The 17,684-nt window shown below is 39.6% G+C and overlaps 1 protein-coding gene across 1 annotated transcript in view; it reads left to right on the forward strand.

The window, feature by feature from the left end:
- LOC117546361 (epidermal retinol dehydrogenase 2-like) overlaps positions 1-14,051 on the forward strand; it is a 71,335-nt gene extending 57,284 nt beyond the window's left edge. The window contains exon 7 of the mRNA XM_034216571.1: positions 12,463-14,051. Coding sequence (XP_034072462.1) covers positions 12,463-12,562 — 100 coding nt within the window. The 3' untranslated portion in view covers positions 12,563-14,051. The remainder of the gene's footprint in view (positions 1-12,462) is intronic.
- The last annotated feature ends 3,633 nt before the right edge of the window (positions 14,052-17,684 follow it).

Here is a 17,684-nt window from a genome sequence, read left to right on the forward strand (position 1 = left end):
AGATAAAGTGTTTTTGGAGTAAAACAAAATATGAACTCCCACACTGCAGTACAACACTTCGGCAAAACTCAGATTAGGTTAAGAAAAACTAATTGGAGCTTGTTGGACAGAGGACTCTGGGGGGGGGCTGGGGTCGTAAGGTTGGTAAAAGCTCAAAGCTTTCTCGAAGCAATTCTGTAGTTTTCTCCCAAGTACTTAACTAGTTCTGAGAAAATAATCAACATTCTGCATGACAAGACATAACAAAGCACTATGACTCCTTGTTAAGGGAATATGTGCCAAAGGGGAACACGTCCCCGATAAGATGCACTACCAGATGTCCCTAGTAGTGGCAAAATGTCCTGTATCAACCATAGACTGTATATATAAATGGACGTAGGGTCCGTGACGTCACCCATAGGATTCTGCAGAGTTGCCGTGAAGCCCTTAGTAGGCGGAGTCGGCCACTAACGGCTCGACTGTGACGTCAGAGTTCAACTCCCGCCTTCTCCAGCCTGATCCAAATAAGGGCAAAGAGGCGGAGCCGAGGCGGGACCTGCTGCCACCGAGCTGGAAGTTCCAGAGCTAGCTGAAGCTACCAAGCTAAGCTAACATGCTCCCCATCTGCACACTGCCGTCGCATTTTACGTTTCTAAGGTAAGCGGACATGAAACTATTCAGCAAAACTATAAATAATAATCTATGTTATTGAGTTTTTAGCATAATACTTCAGAATCTTAAAACCCCTTAACGTTTGTATGCAATTGTGCTAAATTCAACACTGGAATAAAGCAAATATTAATATGTTTGCATGACATTAGTTATTTATATGTTGATATCACTTAATTATACGTTTAATACATTTAAGTCAAGCTAAGGTACATGTGATGGTAGCTAGTTAGTGCTCTTACCTGTGAGGCCTCCTCCAAACAGCATAATAACCAGACTATCATTAAAACTAAGTACCAGTTATAGATCCTTGACTTTAGACAAACAATTCAAAAGACAACATGTATTTAAAGACCAATCTTTATTTGAATGTGCCTCTTAATCTGAGATATTAGTTATACAGTAATAGTATTGATAATCTAAAAAAACTGAGCAACTCAACAGTCAACTTTATATTTCTTATTGTCTAAAGCATTTATTATTTTCATTTTCCCAATCTCATATTCAGTGTGGCCGGATTGAGACAGCATGGTGTCCAGAGAGCTGCAGAGACTTCAGGGAGAAACCTCCGTGTGATGGACGTCCTGTCTGTTGGTTTGGAGAGGACTGAGGGTCTTTCCTCTACGAGGAGGACCAGGCCTGATGGAGGAGCCCATGCTGGGCACAGCTGATACCAACTGCACAGGCCTAGTCTGTAACGTTATTTGACTAAATGTGTTTACTTATACATTTAATAGGTTTACACCTTCTGTCCATATGTGCTTTTTATTTAAAACATTTGATTAACTTTTGGTTCACATTTCAATAAATTGTATTTGTATTTGCACTCCTTTTGTCCATTATTCTTACTGAAAATGTTAGATTACACATTCACATCTGACTGAAGATTGGCCCCATTTATCTGTGACGTTGCAAACTCTGCGGTACAAGGCACAAGTGATGTGAAGCTCATAAAGCGAGGCAAATATAAATAATCATCTGATGGAGTGTAGATGTGGAAATAGCTGCATTCGATCAGCTGACTGTTTTTACAATAAAAGTAGTTTCTTAGTGAATGTCCTGTACTGGTCTTAAAATCTCATAACATCAGCTTTTAATGTTCTTCTTGGATGTTCTTCTTGACCCTCAGAGAAGGAGAAAATGTCGTGTCTTTCAGGCATCTCCTTTCCTAACAAAAATGACAGGAAACATAAAACATATTATTGCAGAACAAGTGTGTTATTTATGAAAGCGGTGTGTTTGTGTGTTTAGGGGCTGTAGATATCATTATTTTGTAATTGTAATGTTTTTTTTTTATTTCAACAGTGAGCTACAAAGACAATCAGATTATGAATGAACAGTATGAAGTTCATCAACATTGAAATATATGTTATCAAAATAATATTGAACTGTTTTCAAAATGTAGTGTAACTGTAGAAGGTTGCTCTGTTGTCTCACTGAAAGAATCACTTTTACCACGTTTTTTCAGACAATATTGAGAGATAAATAGTAGCAGTTCTCACTATGTGTTAAATATCTTTGCCTTCAATACATTAAATTAGAAAGCTGACAAAGTCATATTGCTAAATATCTAAATGTAACTTTTTGCATGGAAAAAACCCTCAACTTAACTGATGTGTAGGTGATCTAGTATTTAGTATTGTTTAATGCAGTGGTTCCCAACCTTTTTTCCCAAGAGCCCCCCCAAATAACTCCTGTTGGAAGTTGCGCCCCCCCCCCACACACACACAAGGGGGGGGGGGGCGCAACAGCGGTAATTCAAACAGGATGAATGTGAAGTATTTTGTTAACGGAGGATGAAAGCGTAATTAAGGAGCACTATTGGAGTGACTTTGATGGTTATTGGACTCAGGCTTCATTCATTTGGATTCCCGCTGTGTGAATAAACTAAAGGACGGCGCAAGTGGAAACAATTCACAAAGGGATTAAACTGTTTAAAACACATGCTCAAAGTAAGCCGGATTTTGCCGATGTGTTTATGTGGATTCAAAAGTCGTAAATAATCTACAAAATGGACGAGACCGATCTTATCGGAGCAACTGTGACAAATAATCCAACTGAAACCGGCATGGACAATGACTGTTTTAAAAATGCGCTTATCCAGAAAAGCCCGGTTTGGACACTTAACGCGCAGAAGAAACATTTCTATTAAAGAAAGAATTATACATTTCTGTCTTTTTATGCCTTTAGCTACTAACTTGAATTGTTATTCAAATTAATTAATCAATTATTTTTTATATTTTATTGTAATGTAGAGACAAGGCTTTTAGTGACAATCATGTATTGCTTTACAATTATATGTGTAAAAAAACAAAACAAAAAAAAAAGTCTAAATATGATATTTGGCCTCAAATCATCTGAGGCCTGGCCCTGCGATCTTTACAATGTTCCCCAGGTTGGGAACCACTGGTTTAATGGAATGTATATCAGTGTATTCAAGTCAATACTTCATTTATTTAAACCAATATCTTTCTTGATTCTTTGTACAGTATGAAAATAGAGTCTTTGTACCTGTGCTGAAGTTCACTGCTGTGAGGAGTCCAGTTCTGTCTCTCACTCTCTGGTCCAGCCTGTCTGCATCACCTGGACACCTTAAACAAACAGATATATATGTAAAGTACCGTGTGTACAAACAATATAACTGATTCTCTTCTGTTGAACATGTTGGATTGTGTATTGTCCGAGTCAGGGTCCTTTTTATTTTACTGTAACTTTGGAAGTTGTGTTACCAATGCTTACTGTTTATTTGATACCAATTTGGTAATGCAATTAATAAAAACAACAAGGTTTGGGTTCGTTCTTCAGATGACTGTGACGTTAACGTGTAAGCTCGATAATGAACTCCAGCTCAACCAACCATATTGTAATATCTAAGTAATCATCTTGAAATATGACATTAATAATTGTAATATACACACATCTTATTGTGAGGTTGATTTCACATACACTACTTCGACGTTAGCTTGTCTACATACTTGAGCATAGCCAATTTAAATTAACCTTAGCGATGCATACAGTTCCTCTACATAATAAAATATCTCTAAGTTACAAGGATGACCTTATTCTATAACCTCAAACAGAAGCTGTTTGTTCAACAGTATTATCCCACTTAACGTTTAACACTTGTCTATTTCGTTTTAACCTTTATATATACAGTCTATGATTTTAACTTGGAGGCTACGATTAGCATAGTTAGCACCGATGTAGCTACCACTCGCTTACACGCTAACCCAAGCCTTAACATTTATTACGTAGCTGATTCAAATCATAAACACATCCAGGGTTTCCCACACATAGACTATACTTGGGCGGGCCGCCCAGGTATATTAACGGCCGCCCAAGTATATTTCGCGACCCATTTAGGTTGTTTTTTTTTTATGAAAAAATTGTTTTAGAATTTTTTGTTGTATTCGTCCGTGACCACGACGCCATCTGCGATCAATTAACTTGTGGACAATGATCCCTCGCTCCCTTGCTCTGATCTCGCCTCCTTCTGGCCTGTTAAGTGGCCTGCCTCACACAGGGTGAGTGGCTGTCCACATGATGTGGCCTGCCGACATGGCCACTGTCATACAGATCATAAATCAAAGCCCTTGATTGGTCTCTGTGTGTCATTCAAGCTCGGGATAACCTCAGCTCAGGTGAGGTGAAGGACTCTGAGTGTTTAGATAGTTAACTTAGTCTAAGTTCTCAGTGGGTCTCAAACGGTTTGGTCACCATTTATGTAAACACGTATTTCCATTTGAGAGGGTAGAGATTGGTCTAATGGATAGTGAGGTGGGCTGAAGATCGGAAGGCTGTGAGTTCAAATCCCGCCAGGAACACCACCACTAGTGTGCCCTTGAGTAAGGCACTTAGCCCTTAGTTACTCGCAGGGAGAATGTCCCTGTAATCGGTCATTATAAGTCGCTTTGGATAAAAGCGTCAGCTAAATTAAATGTAATGTGATTAGTAAAATATGCATGAATAAATAAATAAAAAGTTAACTAGGTGAAAAAAGGTAAGATACACTTTTAAAACTTGTTGAGAGAAAACTAGTCTTTGCTGCTGCCTCAAAGAGGAGCAGGGGGAGAGGAGGGAGACAGGAGAGGCTGATTCAGGAGCACAGACACACTCACAACTATAAATGAACCAAAGATAAATTAATAAACAAGTTTCAGTGTTTTTTTCATATTGGAAATGGTATGTTGTTGGTTATGGCCATGATTTTATGATTATTTAAATGTATACAGTTCTGTTTCATATAGGTGTTTCCATAGATCTAGTCTCTTTATTTTCCCCTCAAAATGCACCAGATTGATGCATTTAACTCCAAAATAAAATCTTAACGGGGCGGCATGCCCCTGGACCCCCCTAGAGGATTTGAGGTCGACCCCCACTAAAAATCACATGGATAGGTTCCTAAATACATTTATAAATACATTTACTTTTTTAAATAGTAACCCATTTCCATATGTTCATGTGTGGGTAGTAGATTTAAATTATAGGGCTATCATTATGGACCCTGCCAGTACCTGTACCTGTTCGCTCTGCCATCGCGTGAAGGGTCTGCTAACAAGCGACCAACAGAAAGGTTAATGTTGTTGCACGTTACCTCAACCCCCCCCCCGCTACCACCACCCCCCCAAGTATATTTCAGATCTGTGGGAAACACTGGCAGTTAATGGACCAGCACCAGAGGCGTTCCCATACACACAGGCGTTGGAGCTGTTCTTCATGAAATCCCAGAAGGATGAAGTGCTCTGACAAACAGTGCCATCTTTGCGCAAAATAATTATACCGGAATGAAAAGTCAATAAATAAACATGTTGTTAAAACTTTTTTTTTTTTTTTTGTTAGAAAACAATTCACTCACAGATTCATAATCATGAAGGTGGAACCTAACTATATTCATAATAATATGTATTGCATGCAGGGGTAGAAACATTTTTTTTCTGCTGTAAAGTTGGGCATTTTAACATGGGGTCTATGGAAATTGCTCCTTTCTGCAGTCAGTCCCTATCGGCCAATATATGAACTGCAGTGTGTGGCACTTCCGTATTGGCGTCCCGGCTCTTCCCCAGAGTTTGCCGCTTGGTATCAACCTATGCCTGACCCATAACAGGCAATAATAAGGAGATTGTGGCACTCCAAGGTCTCATGTCTGTGCTCTGAGAGAGGGGAGTAGCAAGTGACATCACTATGTAACATGCTTAGCGCTGCTATTGGCTAGCGCTCTAACACATTGTACCTGATAGGCTAAGGGGCGGGACATCTCTAAGCAGTTGACCAAACACAACAGAGCCGTCCAGCTAACCAATCAGAGCAGACTGGGCTCTGGTTTCAGACAGAGGGTGAAAAGAGGTGCTGCAGCACAGGCAGTATGAGAAGAATAAAGAGCTTTTGAGCATTAAAGCATGTAGACATGTCCCAGGAGAGACACTACATACTGATATACACCTGGAAATGAACAGAATATGTCCTCTGTAATGAAAGCACTCAAACGGAAGGGTTATAACATACGAGCTAGTGAGGGTGTGTGCATGTCAGCAAGGCAACATTTCCTCCTGGATCCACCTCCTCTGGCCATCGGCTAGTCCACCTCTCTGCAGCTCAGCCACTGTCCTGTGAAGTGCTCTGAGGCTGCAACAACAGTGCAGGAAGATATCTGTGATTACTATACCTGCATTTTCTTCCGCATTGAAAAGGTGATGAATAGATTAATAAAACAACAGACTAGTTGTGGGAACAAAAACCCAGAGCCCATCTAAAGTGAACCATAAGCAAATGTCTTCACATGCAGAGCTTGAGTACAGTCGGACATCAGAAACAACAGAGCCACAACATTAGAAGTAAATCAACAGGCTGCTATGTATCCCAGTGTTTATGACGGTCATTCACAACACAGGCCTCCAGCTGCCTTTCTACAGCAGCAGCAGCAGGCGTCACTTTTATGGAGACAGTCTGGGTCTTTATGGCAGGAGGGATCAGGCTACAGCCACCTTATGAAGCATGAAAATGGTTCAATAAGGAGCTGCTGTCAGCTGGAGCACGGTCACACATGCTCACCACGGGTATGATGGGATTTCATTGCTCATTTATGTGCAGGTACATGCATAAACCAGCTGGAAAATGAAGAATACAATTCTTTAGGGCAGTTACTGCTCATGTCCAGAACATTCAATTTAGCCCTTAGAATGAGCACTTGTAACGATACACAGTACATATATCAGCTTTAGTTCTCTTGTTTCATGTGTATCTACAGAATGGCCAAGCATCATGGGAGGGTATTGTCAGTTAAAGGTACACTCAGCTTCATTTATTAATCAATGTTGGTATCATGGTAGCTTTTACATTAACTTTGGTTTAGCTAACACTTTTATAAATAGGTGCAATCCACAATAAGGATACAAACTCAGAACAACAAGAGTCCTGCAAAGGCATTAGCTTTCAATAAGCCAAACCATTTTAAGAGCAACATGTGTTTTAGGAGCAATGGAAACAGGTGGGTTCTACAGTGAATATTACGTTTGAAAAGATCATTCTTTCAACAGAAAGGCACAAAGAAACTGAGGACATGACATGTATTGGATCCAGTGGTTTTGGAGCTTTTCCCATAGCGGGTCCTCAATTCATGAAATGTAAAAGTGGGTGTTGATGTGGTGGCAGCTGATGTTTTGCTGCAGCACGCAGGTCTGTACATAAATCCAACAGCATAGTGGAACCGAGAGGATACTAAGTCTGCTCCTGTTGTGACACGTTCTTCATGGCAGGAGAATAATCTTTATTAGACATTTGGCAGATTGTGTTACAAAAAGAGGTGATCTAAGAAGGTCTGACATGATCTTTAACCAGCTTTAATCAGCTATCTAGACACTCAATTGTATTTCTTTTTTTTGAGTAAGTTACATTTGAGTTAGTTAAACATGGAATTATTATTTTCCTTTGGACTTCCTTTTGAGTCCATCTCCAAATGTCCATGTCACCAGGTAGCATCAAGGTGCTTTCTCTTTCTGAATGACTTCAGGCTGAATGGTCCATTTGATGCAGGTTCTGGAGGTGTGTGGTTCATGCACAGCTGTGGTTTAATGTGCATACAAATCACCCAGCTTCAATACGAAAATAACAGAGCTCTACTAGAGACTGCATCTTAAAAAGGAACCTTTCTTTTTAGCTTCCTTCACTCCATGTATTAAAGTGTGATATAAATCAGTTGAACACCCTTTAACTGCTCTTCCTTTACTGAATGACTTCATGAGTGTTTTAAAGTAAATTCAGAGCTAGAAGAACACTAGTTGCAGTTGTAACGACTTCATTAAAATATTACACGCTGACATATGACATATATTAGACATGTAGGGTGATGTGTCTTTCCCGAGGACATAGCGGCATGTGGACTGCAGTGGTGGGTTAGGGTTACCTAGGTGGGTTCAATCCCACCAGGGAAGAAAGGTGGGATTGAACCTGCTTCCCTGGTCCCCTGATCTGAAGATCAGCACACTAAACCACTGAGCCACAGCCGTACACTGACAGTTGCAATATGGTTTTAGGAGTTAAGTTTAGAAGAAGTTTAGAAGTCCACCTTTTAAATCATTTTGGATACCTACAGTAAAATACAATGCTCTTTTATGAGGTACGTTCTGCCAAATATCCGCCTGCCAGTCTGTGTGGATGTTTAATATGATGATGCTTGAGCGCATTTGTAGACGTTTGGACAGTGAAGACAATGAATATACCTTACAGACCGTCTCTGCTATTACCAATGGTGGCTACACAACAAATCAGCAATTCTTGTATTTGATTTCTTAAATAATCTAAGGTGTCCCTTAAAACAAAAAAAACGACTACCCAGTTTTTATTTGTGTCGTGGTTTTTACTCATAACACTTTAGTTTTACCCGAATGCCAAGCAGCAGTCAACATAACGATTGGTAATACTCATGCTCTCTAAATTAGATAAGGAGTTTGAGGAGGGATAAGCTCGCTGTATATGACGTGGACTGCTTAGTTAGATTTGGAAAAAAATGTGTTAGGGTTTGGTTTAGCTGAAATGATCTGAAAAGCCATTTGATCTGGTTCAGTTCTGCCAGAGAGCAACGATGGAGCTTATCTTCGCCTTAACGGAGTAAAGTGGGGTAGTGAGTGGAATGGACATGATACTAACCTCACTGCTTTTAAGGGTTATTGATTAGTAAGAGTGCTTCTTGTGAGGATGTAATGCACTTACCAGTCTGCTGATGGAAGCGTTGCCGAGGAGCTGTAGTTTGAATGGCAAACAGGGAGGGGAGAGCACACATGTGCAGTGTGAAGTTCTAACTCATAGTAGGATACTGATACTAGAATTGTATTAGTAGTGTTAGTATTACCAATACATTTTATTCAATTCCAGGATTCTGGACACCCAGTTTGATACCCTGGTGAAAAACAAAACAATAATTCCCATCTCCTTAACAAACACCTATGTATACCCTCTGCTTAGGGTCTTTATAAGGTGTTCTGAATCCCTCTCTAATATCTATTAGGGATGTAACGATACCAACAACTCACGGTACGATAATATCGCGATAAAAAGTCCACGGTAAGATATTTATCGCGATATTGAAAAATAAAGAAGAAAACAAATTGTTGAATTCATTTTTTTTTATTTGACTTTTTTCTTTTTTGAATAATAAATCTGATTTGTGCAGCATTTTAGTAGGATAGTAGTATTGTAAAGTGTCAACAATATAATAATCAGACCCTGCAATAGAATAAATCAAGTTTCACTTTAGTTTTTCAAGTAACTCAACTCTAACTCACTCACTCAGCGTCATCAAGGTTATCTTTTAGGAATATGAGCATGTCCACATTTCCAGGTAGAAGCTGGGATGTTTGGGCGTTTACAAAATCCCCTGCTGTGGAAACAACTCTCTTGCTTGGTACTGATGTTGCTGGGAGAGAGAGATATGCTTTGGCCATGGGTAACAGCAGTGGGTCAAACTGTCTCTCCACCATTTAAAAAACAATACCGTGTTCGCCAAGAAGGTGAGGCTTATTGACAGAGATATAAATATACTGTTGGTACTTGTCAATGTCTCTAGGTATGTACATGTAGCCCTGTAAATACAATGTCCTTTTGTGTTATCTGTTGTTTTATGTTCATGTTGTAACCTACTTGCTGCCATGTTGGACAGGTCTCCCTTGAAAAAGAGATCGATAGTCTCAATGGGACCATCTGGTTAAATAAAGGTTTAATTAAAAAAAAGTGTTTTTATAAAAATAAAAATAAATCGCGGTAGATTTTGTCAGTCTCACGACGGTATTGAATCATTTATTTACTGTAATATTCGATATATCGTTACATTCCTAATATCTATTATACTTTGCTGTGAAAACATTTATTTTCAACAACTAGATTAATTACATTTCCGGCAAAACTACATTTTAAACATGACATTTAACTAATGCACTTTTAGAAAGAGTTCTAAAACATCACAATGTTACTCATCATAAAGTTAGCTGTTAGCTCCTGAATTTAGCAAAGCAGTACTGTTCTGCCCTCCTGCAGCTAACAGCTAATGTTAGCTAGCTTTCCTCCTGCCAAATTCATCACAATCACATTGTTCCTAATGTAGCATTATCAGGGGGAAAAGGTAGTATAAGGAGATCTCTGATCTATTCAGAAAGAAAAGATTAGCATACCTCACAGACGGATGTGACAAGTTGAGACAATCATGGCCAATTACATTCAATTATTTAATCCTCATTAAACTGCAACGTGCAGCATTTCAAAAATGAAATAATGATGAATATACAGGGTGTTCCCTCTCCTGTAGTGTGTTCTATACTGTAGCTTTTAGTGTACGTAAATGCTCTGCAAAGGCTAAAATCCCTGTGTTCCCTCCAGAGGGAGTTTCTCTACTACACACTGGGCTCTGGTTTCAGACAGAGGGTGAAAAGAGGTGCTGCAGCATAGGCAGTATGAGACAAATAAAGAGCTTTTTGAACGTTAAAGCTCTGAGACATGTCCCAGTAGAGACACTTAATACAAATATGAACCTGAAAAGGAGCATAATAGGGCCCTTTTTAGGATTTTCGGATGTGTGAAGTCTTAATAACAGGAATAGGTGTGGTGCCTACATTTCCCATAACGCAGCAGTAGCAGTAGTGTGAATGACTCCCGTCACTTGACCCAGGTGATAAAAGAGGAGCATTGTATTGATCCCTCAGTGCTCCGCGGTCTTTCTGCAGTCTTCTGTCCTCCTTCCCTCCTTTCTCGGAGCTATTATTTAATATTTATAAATGATTCTCATTAGAAAGATTTTCCTCTCTGGAACACGGCTCACACAAATGGAGATAGCGCTTTTCCTGTCCCCTCTGCTGGTTTTACATAAAAGCCTTTGTATTCCGTCTTTAATAACGCGTTGTTGTATTATCCAGCCTTGTCTCTGCTCCGTCTTCGGAGACAAAAGAGTAATTGTTAGTCACGAGAAGCTGCTAACACAAATCTTTTTTACAAGGAATGCAGGAGGCATTCTGGCTCTAATGATTTTACATTAGTACAAATATGTTGTTCAATTAGATAAATGTATATTTATTTCTGGCTTTAAATGGGTTATCCAGAAATATAGCATTCCTCCATAGCATTAGGGGCCATCCTGATTGGTCTTTTCTTAGTTATGCTATTGTAAACCAAAATCCCATGATCAGCTCTGCCATAAAACGGCACACTGCACAACAACAGATAGATTGTTACTTGTGTCGTTGACCGGGTTACAGGTAAAACAAAATTCACCATTTAAGCATTTTGTGTTCCGGTACATCACCTTCCATAATGACAGTAATATATGGGATCATTTTGGTGATGCAACTTACAAATTGTACCTTTCTGACAAATAAATCCAATGATCCCGTGTCTAGACTAAGAGCTTCATTGAACTACTAATGAAATATATCAATCTTACCAGGGCTATTTCTCTATTGAGGTACTTGAAGCTTATAAATAAGACATCACACTAAATCAAAAGAAATGCAGCACGGAATCATACATATAAATCTAAGTGATAGAGACATAAATAGATGAACCCATGCATAGTAAGCGCTGTGGATAACCTGAGGTACAGTGACTCTTCGGTCAGAGTGCAGATTATTAAGACCACCGCTCAAACCGCATGTCTAATAAATCCTCCTCGTGGAGCTTCACTGTTCCTGCTGCGTCTCACTGGGTATTTTAGCAGGCTGTAGTTTCTCTGCTGTGAGCTGTGTTGAGTTGTACAGACATATGTTTCCATTTACTGACGTATGTTACTGTATGTCCTAGAACCAAACGTGAACATCTCTTCAGCTTGTGTTAACCACAGATCTTATTTCAGGCTTCTAACCACAAACGTGTTAAAAAAACCATTGACTTTGATTTGAGGGAACCGGAAGTGCTAAATGTTGAATTTGAAACTGATTTTCAAGTAAAAAAGTTGTGTCCTATACTCAGTCCTTTCCCTCTGCACAAAAATGTGTCTGCAGCACATAGAAAGTCTGGGCACATACCATCATTGATCATCCCTTTCACATGTTGCTTTAAGAGAATCCGTTGAAACAGCGAACACAGAGCTACTGTAGGGAATGTGTCACTTTATTGTTGGAATAATTACATGAAATGGAACCACATTAAATATAAATGCCTATGGATTGAGGTCAATACAGAACATTCCCCACTACTGTACATGATTCATATATTTAACATATATAAACTAGACTTGATCTTCTTTTAGGGGCTTCTAACGTTGGTTTAATATCCATACCCCACTCCTCACCTGAACTAAAGTGAGAGCTAACAGACATTTCCTTTGTTTCTCCGCAGCCTCCTCCCTGTGAAGCAGGGCATCATGCTGGGCCAATACCTGGGAGCCTTCAGCCTCATGGACCACTTCACGGGACGCGCCATCAAAAAGCAGGAGTGACCGAGGGGAGAGGACGATATGAAGCTAAGAGACACGGAAACATTACAGGCATCAAAGCCAATTCAATCTTAATGGTCCCAGTGTATGAAGTATTAGAGGTGAGGGCAGAACATAATGCTGATCCTCTCATTTCAATCCAACAGTATATCTCACTGTATAATCCATCTTTTAAGCTCTCATATCCTTAACGTACTTTTTTATATGTATATATAATTAGTGAAATTCAAATGTAATCTTCTTATTAACAGTTTGTATTTGATTAGTGCTCAGAAGTTTCAGGCAGCCCGTGTCCTTATACAACTCCTAGACATGTAACAGCATGTTTCCTGTCCATGTAAGACAGGAAACATGGGTCCAAAGTCAAGTGTGATGTTTTCTAAGATCCCCTTACCTGCTGTGTACGTAGTGCTACAGCTCAGGTGGAACACAGATGTTTCTTCTTCTGCTGTCAGAGAAGCAAGTCAGTGTACTAATGACTGTAAAGTACACTGCTCTAATAATTGTAGACAGGGCTCATTATCTCTTACAATTCGAAGAAATACGCATACATACAAAAATCCAGCATTAATAAAATGCAACCTCTATCACTAGTATGTGCTGAGAAGAAGTGACATCTAAAGTTTAAGTGTACAAATATCAATATACACTTATTACGCAGACATTTGATCTGGTATAATGCCATATGAGCGCATTTGTGAAAGTTTAGAGTTTAAATGTTAATCAGGCTCAGTGTTTGCAGTCTAAATCATTTCACCTTCAAAAGCAATTGCTCTTACTCAGGAACAGCGGACCCTGCCTCAGGGTTGAAATGTGATACCCTTGATATATCGTCACCTTGTAAAAAGGGGACACATCTTCAACTCCTTTATTCCCGTCCATCTTTATTCCTTTATTCGCAATTAGCTAGCAGCGCATTAGCATGCTACAGCTAGCCGCAGAGTGTGGAGCCCCCTCTGCTATTCTTCTTCTTTCCATTAATTCATGAAAGCCTGGTAAGCACAGCATGTCACTGTCAAACCACTAACCTTGCTAGTGCTTCATATATAACTATATATGTAACAGTATGGTGTGTGGTCAGGAAGTGTGTGTTGGTACAGTACAGGTCTCACAATGAAGTCATTGTTTTGAAGAACATGCATGTTTTTTGCACCTTATTGCCACATTAATGGTCCTATCATTACAAGTATATTGTAACGATTACAATACTTATATGTATCATGAATCAACCGTTGTTTTAATCAAACAATGTGTCATATTTAATATGTAACAGTAGTTGATGCTTTTATATTGAAGGATGTAAAGTCATCCTAGCTGTTGATGATATTGAAGTTATTGAAATGAAGAATGCACCTGTTGCCTTAATCATGCTAACAGTGAAGGACATGAGATGTCAAAGAGATGAGTTAAAAAGAAGGTTTGAAGTCAGAACCATCTCTCAGTTTGAATGTTTTGTGAATTATTATCAATAAATAACCATTTGTACATTTTATTTCTGTTTGGAGTCTTCTGTTCAGCATTATACTTCCCACAGTTCCAGCACATGACACATGACAAGCGTTAACAGAATGCTTCTGTGATTGTTATTCATTAGTCATTGAATTTGACCATTTCATAGCCCTAGGCATACAATTACCAAAACGTTGTCTTTGATGAAGACTTTTTTGACAGCCTATTATAGCGCAGACCATTACACAGTTCATACCGTATTGGAATACAATGTATTTTGTTTGTATAAAAAAGTCAGAAAGAGGATTAATGAGTTCTGTAGCGGTCTGTCCTCACACAGGTCCGAGGACCTGAGGGGTCATGTCTGACGAGTTTTCAGGTGCTAGTCCATGGAGTGATTTGAAAATGGTCAGATACATTGTAAACTGAGACAATGACATACACACTACTGTAGTATCTCAACAATCAATGTCATCATTGACTGTATTGGAAGCAGAGCTTAAATCTAAAAATACTAATATTCAGAGTTTCATGTGTGCATATTCAGTTACAGGCAATTCTTAACTTTAATAGCATCAAAAGTAAACCAAGATCTCTTCAAATGAAAATTATAAATGTTGCAATAAAGCGGGGAGGATATTTATTCACCGTTCAAATCATACAAGATAACAGCAGCTACATTCAGTAGCTATCCCTTAGCAAAACAATCTGTAGAATACTACAGGATTTTTGCGGATATACTATAGAAATTGCCTACGTGTTTTACTATAGATTCTGGGAAATAATCTATAGAATACTATAATACTATAGAAAATATATACTGTGTAGATGGTTTTTTTGTAGAAAAGAATCTATAGAATCCTATAGAAAACCCCATGGATGCTTTCTATAGAACTGTTCTGTAGAATACCATTCTGTAGAATACTATAGAATTTGTGACCTATATTCTATAGAATCTGTGGACATTTCTATAGAACTTCTTTGAAGAATACTATAGAATGTTTGATATTCTATAGCATTTACCTATGGATTTTACTATAGATTCTGCAAAATAATCTATAGCAAAATCAATTGATGTTTCTATAGAATATACTGCAGGATATTGGCAAATATTCTATAGAATTCACCTGGATTTTACTATAGATTCCACCAAATAATTTATACACTGAACAAAAATATAAACGCAACACTTTTGTTTTTGCTCCCATTTTTCATGAGATGAACTCAAAGATCTAAAACATTTTCTATATACACAAAATAACCATTTCTCTCAAATATTGTTCACAAATCTGAAAAAATCTGTGATAGTGAGCACTTCTCCTTTGCCGAGATAATCCATCCCACCTCACAGGTGTGGCATGTCAAGATGCTGATTAGACAGCATGATTATTGCACAGGTGTGCCTTAGGCTGCCCACAATAAAAGGCCACTCTGAAACGTGTAGTTTTGCTTTATTGGGGGGGTCCGAAAACCAGTTAGTATCTGGTGTGAGGGGTAGGGTTAGGGTAATGTTGTGAATCGAGTGGCCTGTGTTCGTCGTCCATAACATACGCCTGCCCATACCATAACCCCACCACCACCATGGGCCACTCGATTCACAACATTACCCGAACCCTAACCCTACCCCTCACACCAGATACTGACTGGTTTTCGGACCCCCCCCAGACCCCCCCCAATAAAGCAAAACTGCACGAGACAGAATCGAGTGACAATGAGTCGTCAATAGACTCGGTGCACTTTCAAGAAGAGGAGGATTTCATTGAAGAGGATGCCGGTGTGGTGGAATCAGATCATGCGGGTGAGTCTAACTTGGTGGAACCATACCAGTTTGAGCCACAGTATTCAAGTAGCGGTAGAGATACAGACGGGAGCGAACTAGGGGGGTGATGATCCTGGATTTGGCGGAGATCCGATGCGGCAACAGAACACAGACTGGTATACATTTGACTTTAATTCATAGAGATTCTCAAAAAATAGTAAATAAATAATAATGACTCTGCTGAAAAAACCAGCTTAGATAAATGTAGCTTGTCAGGCTGTTGTAAATTGACCAGCCAGTAGATATTAGGCTGGAATGGTTGGCTGTAGAGGGGTTTTGGACACTTCAGCTGGCCAGGATGGCTGGTTTATCCATCTATCACCAGCTTATGTTTAATAATAGTATTAAATATACCCTGCTGGGAGCTTACCAGGATTCCAGGTGACCAGCACACATTAAATACTGGTATGATTATTTAAACAAGAGAACATAAATATATTACAAAGATTCATTGTGTCATGTATTCTGGTATCTACTAAAATAAAGACATTGTATAGTGTCCGACCCTTGTCAATTAACTACAGGGGTCCCTCAGGGCTCTGTTCTTGGTCCCCTCCTCTTCTCCCTGTACACAAACTCGCTCGGATCAGTCATTAGCCCGCATGGTTTTTCATACCACGGCTACGCTGACGACACCCAATTAATTCTGTCCTTTCCCCGCTCAGAGACCCAGGTCGTCGCACGCATCTCTGCTTGTCTAGCTGACATCTCTCAGTGGATGTCTGCTCATCACCTCAAACTCAACCTTGACAAGACTGAGCTGCTCTTCCTTCCGGGAAAAGATTGTCCCACTCTTGACCTAACAATCAACATCCGCACCTCAGTTGTTTCCCCGACTCAGACTGCAAGGCATCTGGGTGTGATCCTAGATAACAACCTGTCCTTCACTGCAAACATCGCTGCTACAACCCGTTGCTGCAGATACACGCTTTACAACATCAGGAAGATACGTCCCCAGCTGACACAGAAAGCGACTCAGGTTCTGGTCCAGGCTCTCGTCATCTCACGCCTAGACTACTGCAACTCCCTCCTGGCTGGTCTACCTGCATGTGCCATCCGACCTCTGCAGCTCATCCAGAATGCAGCGGCTCGTTTGGTCTTCAAATTCTCCCACATCACGCCGCTCCTCCGCTCCCTTCACTGGCTTCCGGTAACTGCTAGAATCCACTTCAAGACACTGGTACTTGCGTACCATGCTGCGAATGGATCTGGCCCTTCGTACATCCAGGACATGGTTAAACCGTACACCCCAGCGCGTGCACTACGCTCTTCATCAGCCAAACGGCTCGCTGCACCCTCGCTGCGAGGGGGACCCAAGTTCCCATCGGCAAAAACACGTGGGTTTGCTGTCCTGGCTCCAGGATGGTGGAATGAGCTCCCCATTGACATCAGGACAGCAGATAGCTTACACACCTTCCGGCGCAAACTGAAAACTCATCTCTTTCGACTCCACTTCGAGCGATAGAACTATTAACGAAGCACTTTTATACTAATAAAGGACTGGCTTACCTAAAGCCAGTTGAGTAGCACTTGAAATGTTTGGCTCTATGAAACCTGATGTACTTATATGATTCTGTTTTCTTCAAGGTTGTGTCTTCCTGGTCGAATGTACTTATTGTAAGTCGCTTTGGATAAAAGCGTCAGCTAAATGCAATGTAATGTAATGTAATGTAATGTGTTCATAACAGTATTTTAATTTAATAAATAGCTAGTTAATATAATAAAATACAGTAACAATACAATAATTATACAAATAACAACCAACCTGCAAATCAACCTACACATCAAAATAAATATATTATCTAAAACCGGTGCATTTGATTTAAAATAAAAGTAATACATAGAATTCGATATTTA

This window comes from Gymnodraco acuticeps, unplaced genomic scaffold, assembly GCF_902827175.1.
Source record: "Gymnodraco acuticeps unplaced genomic scaffold, fGymAcu1.1, whole genome shotgun sequence".
Lineage (NCBI taxonomy): Eukaryota > Metazoa > Chordata > Actinopteri > Perciformes > Bathydraconidae > Gymnodraco > Gymnodraco acuticeps.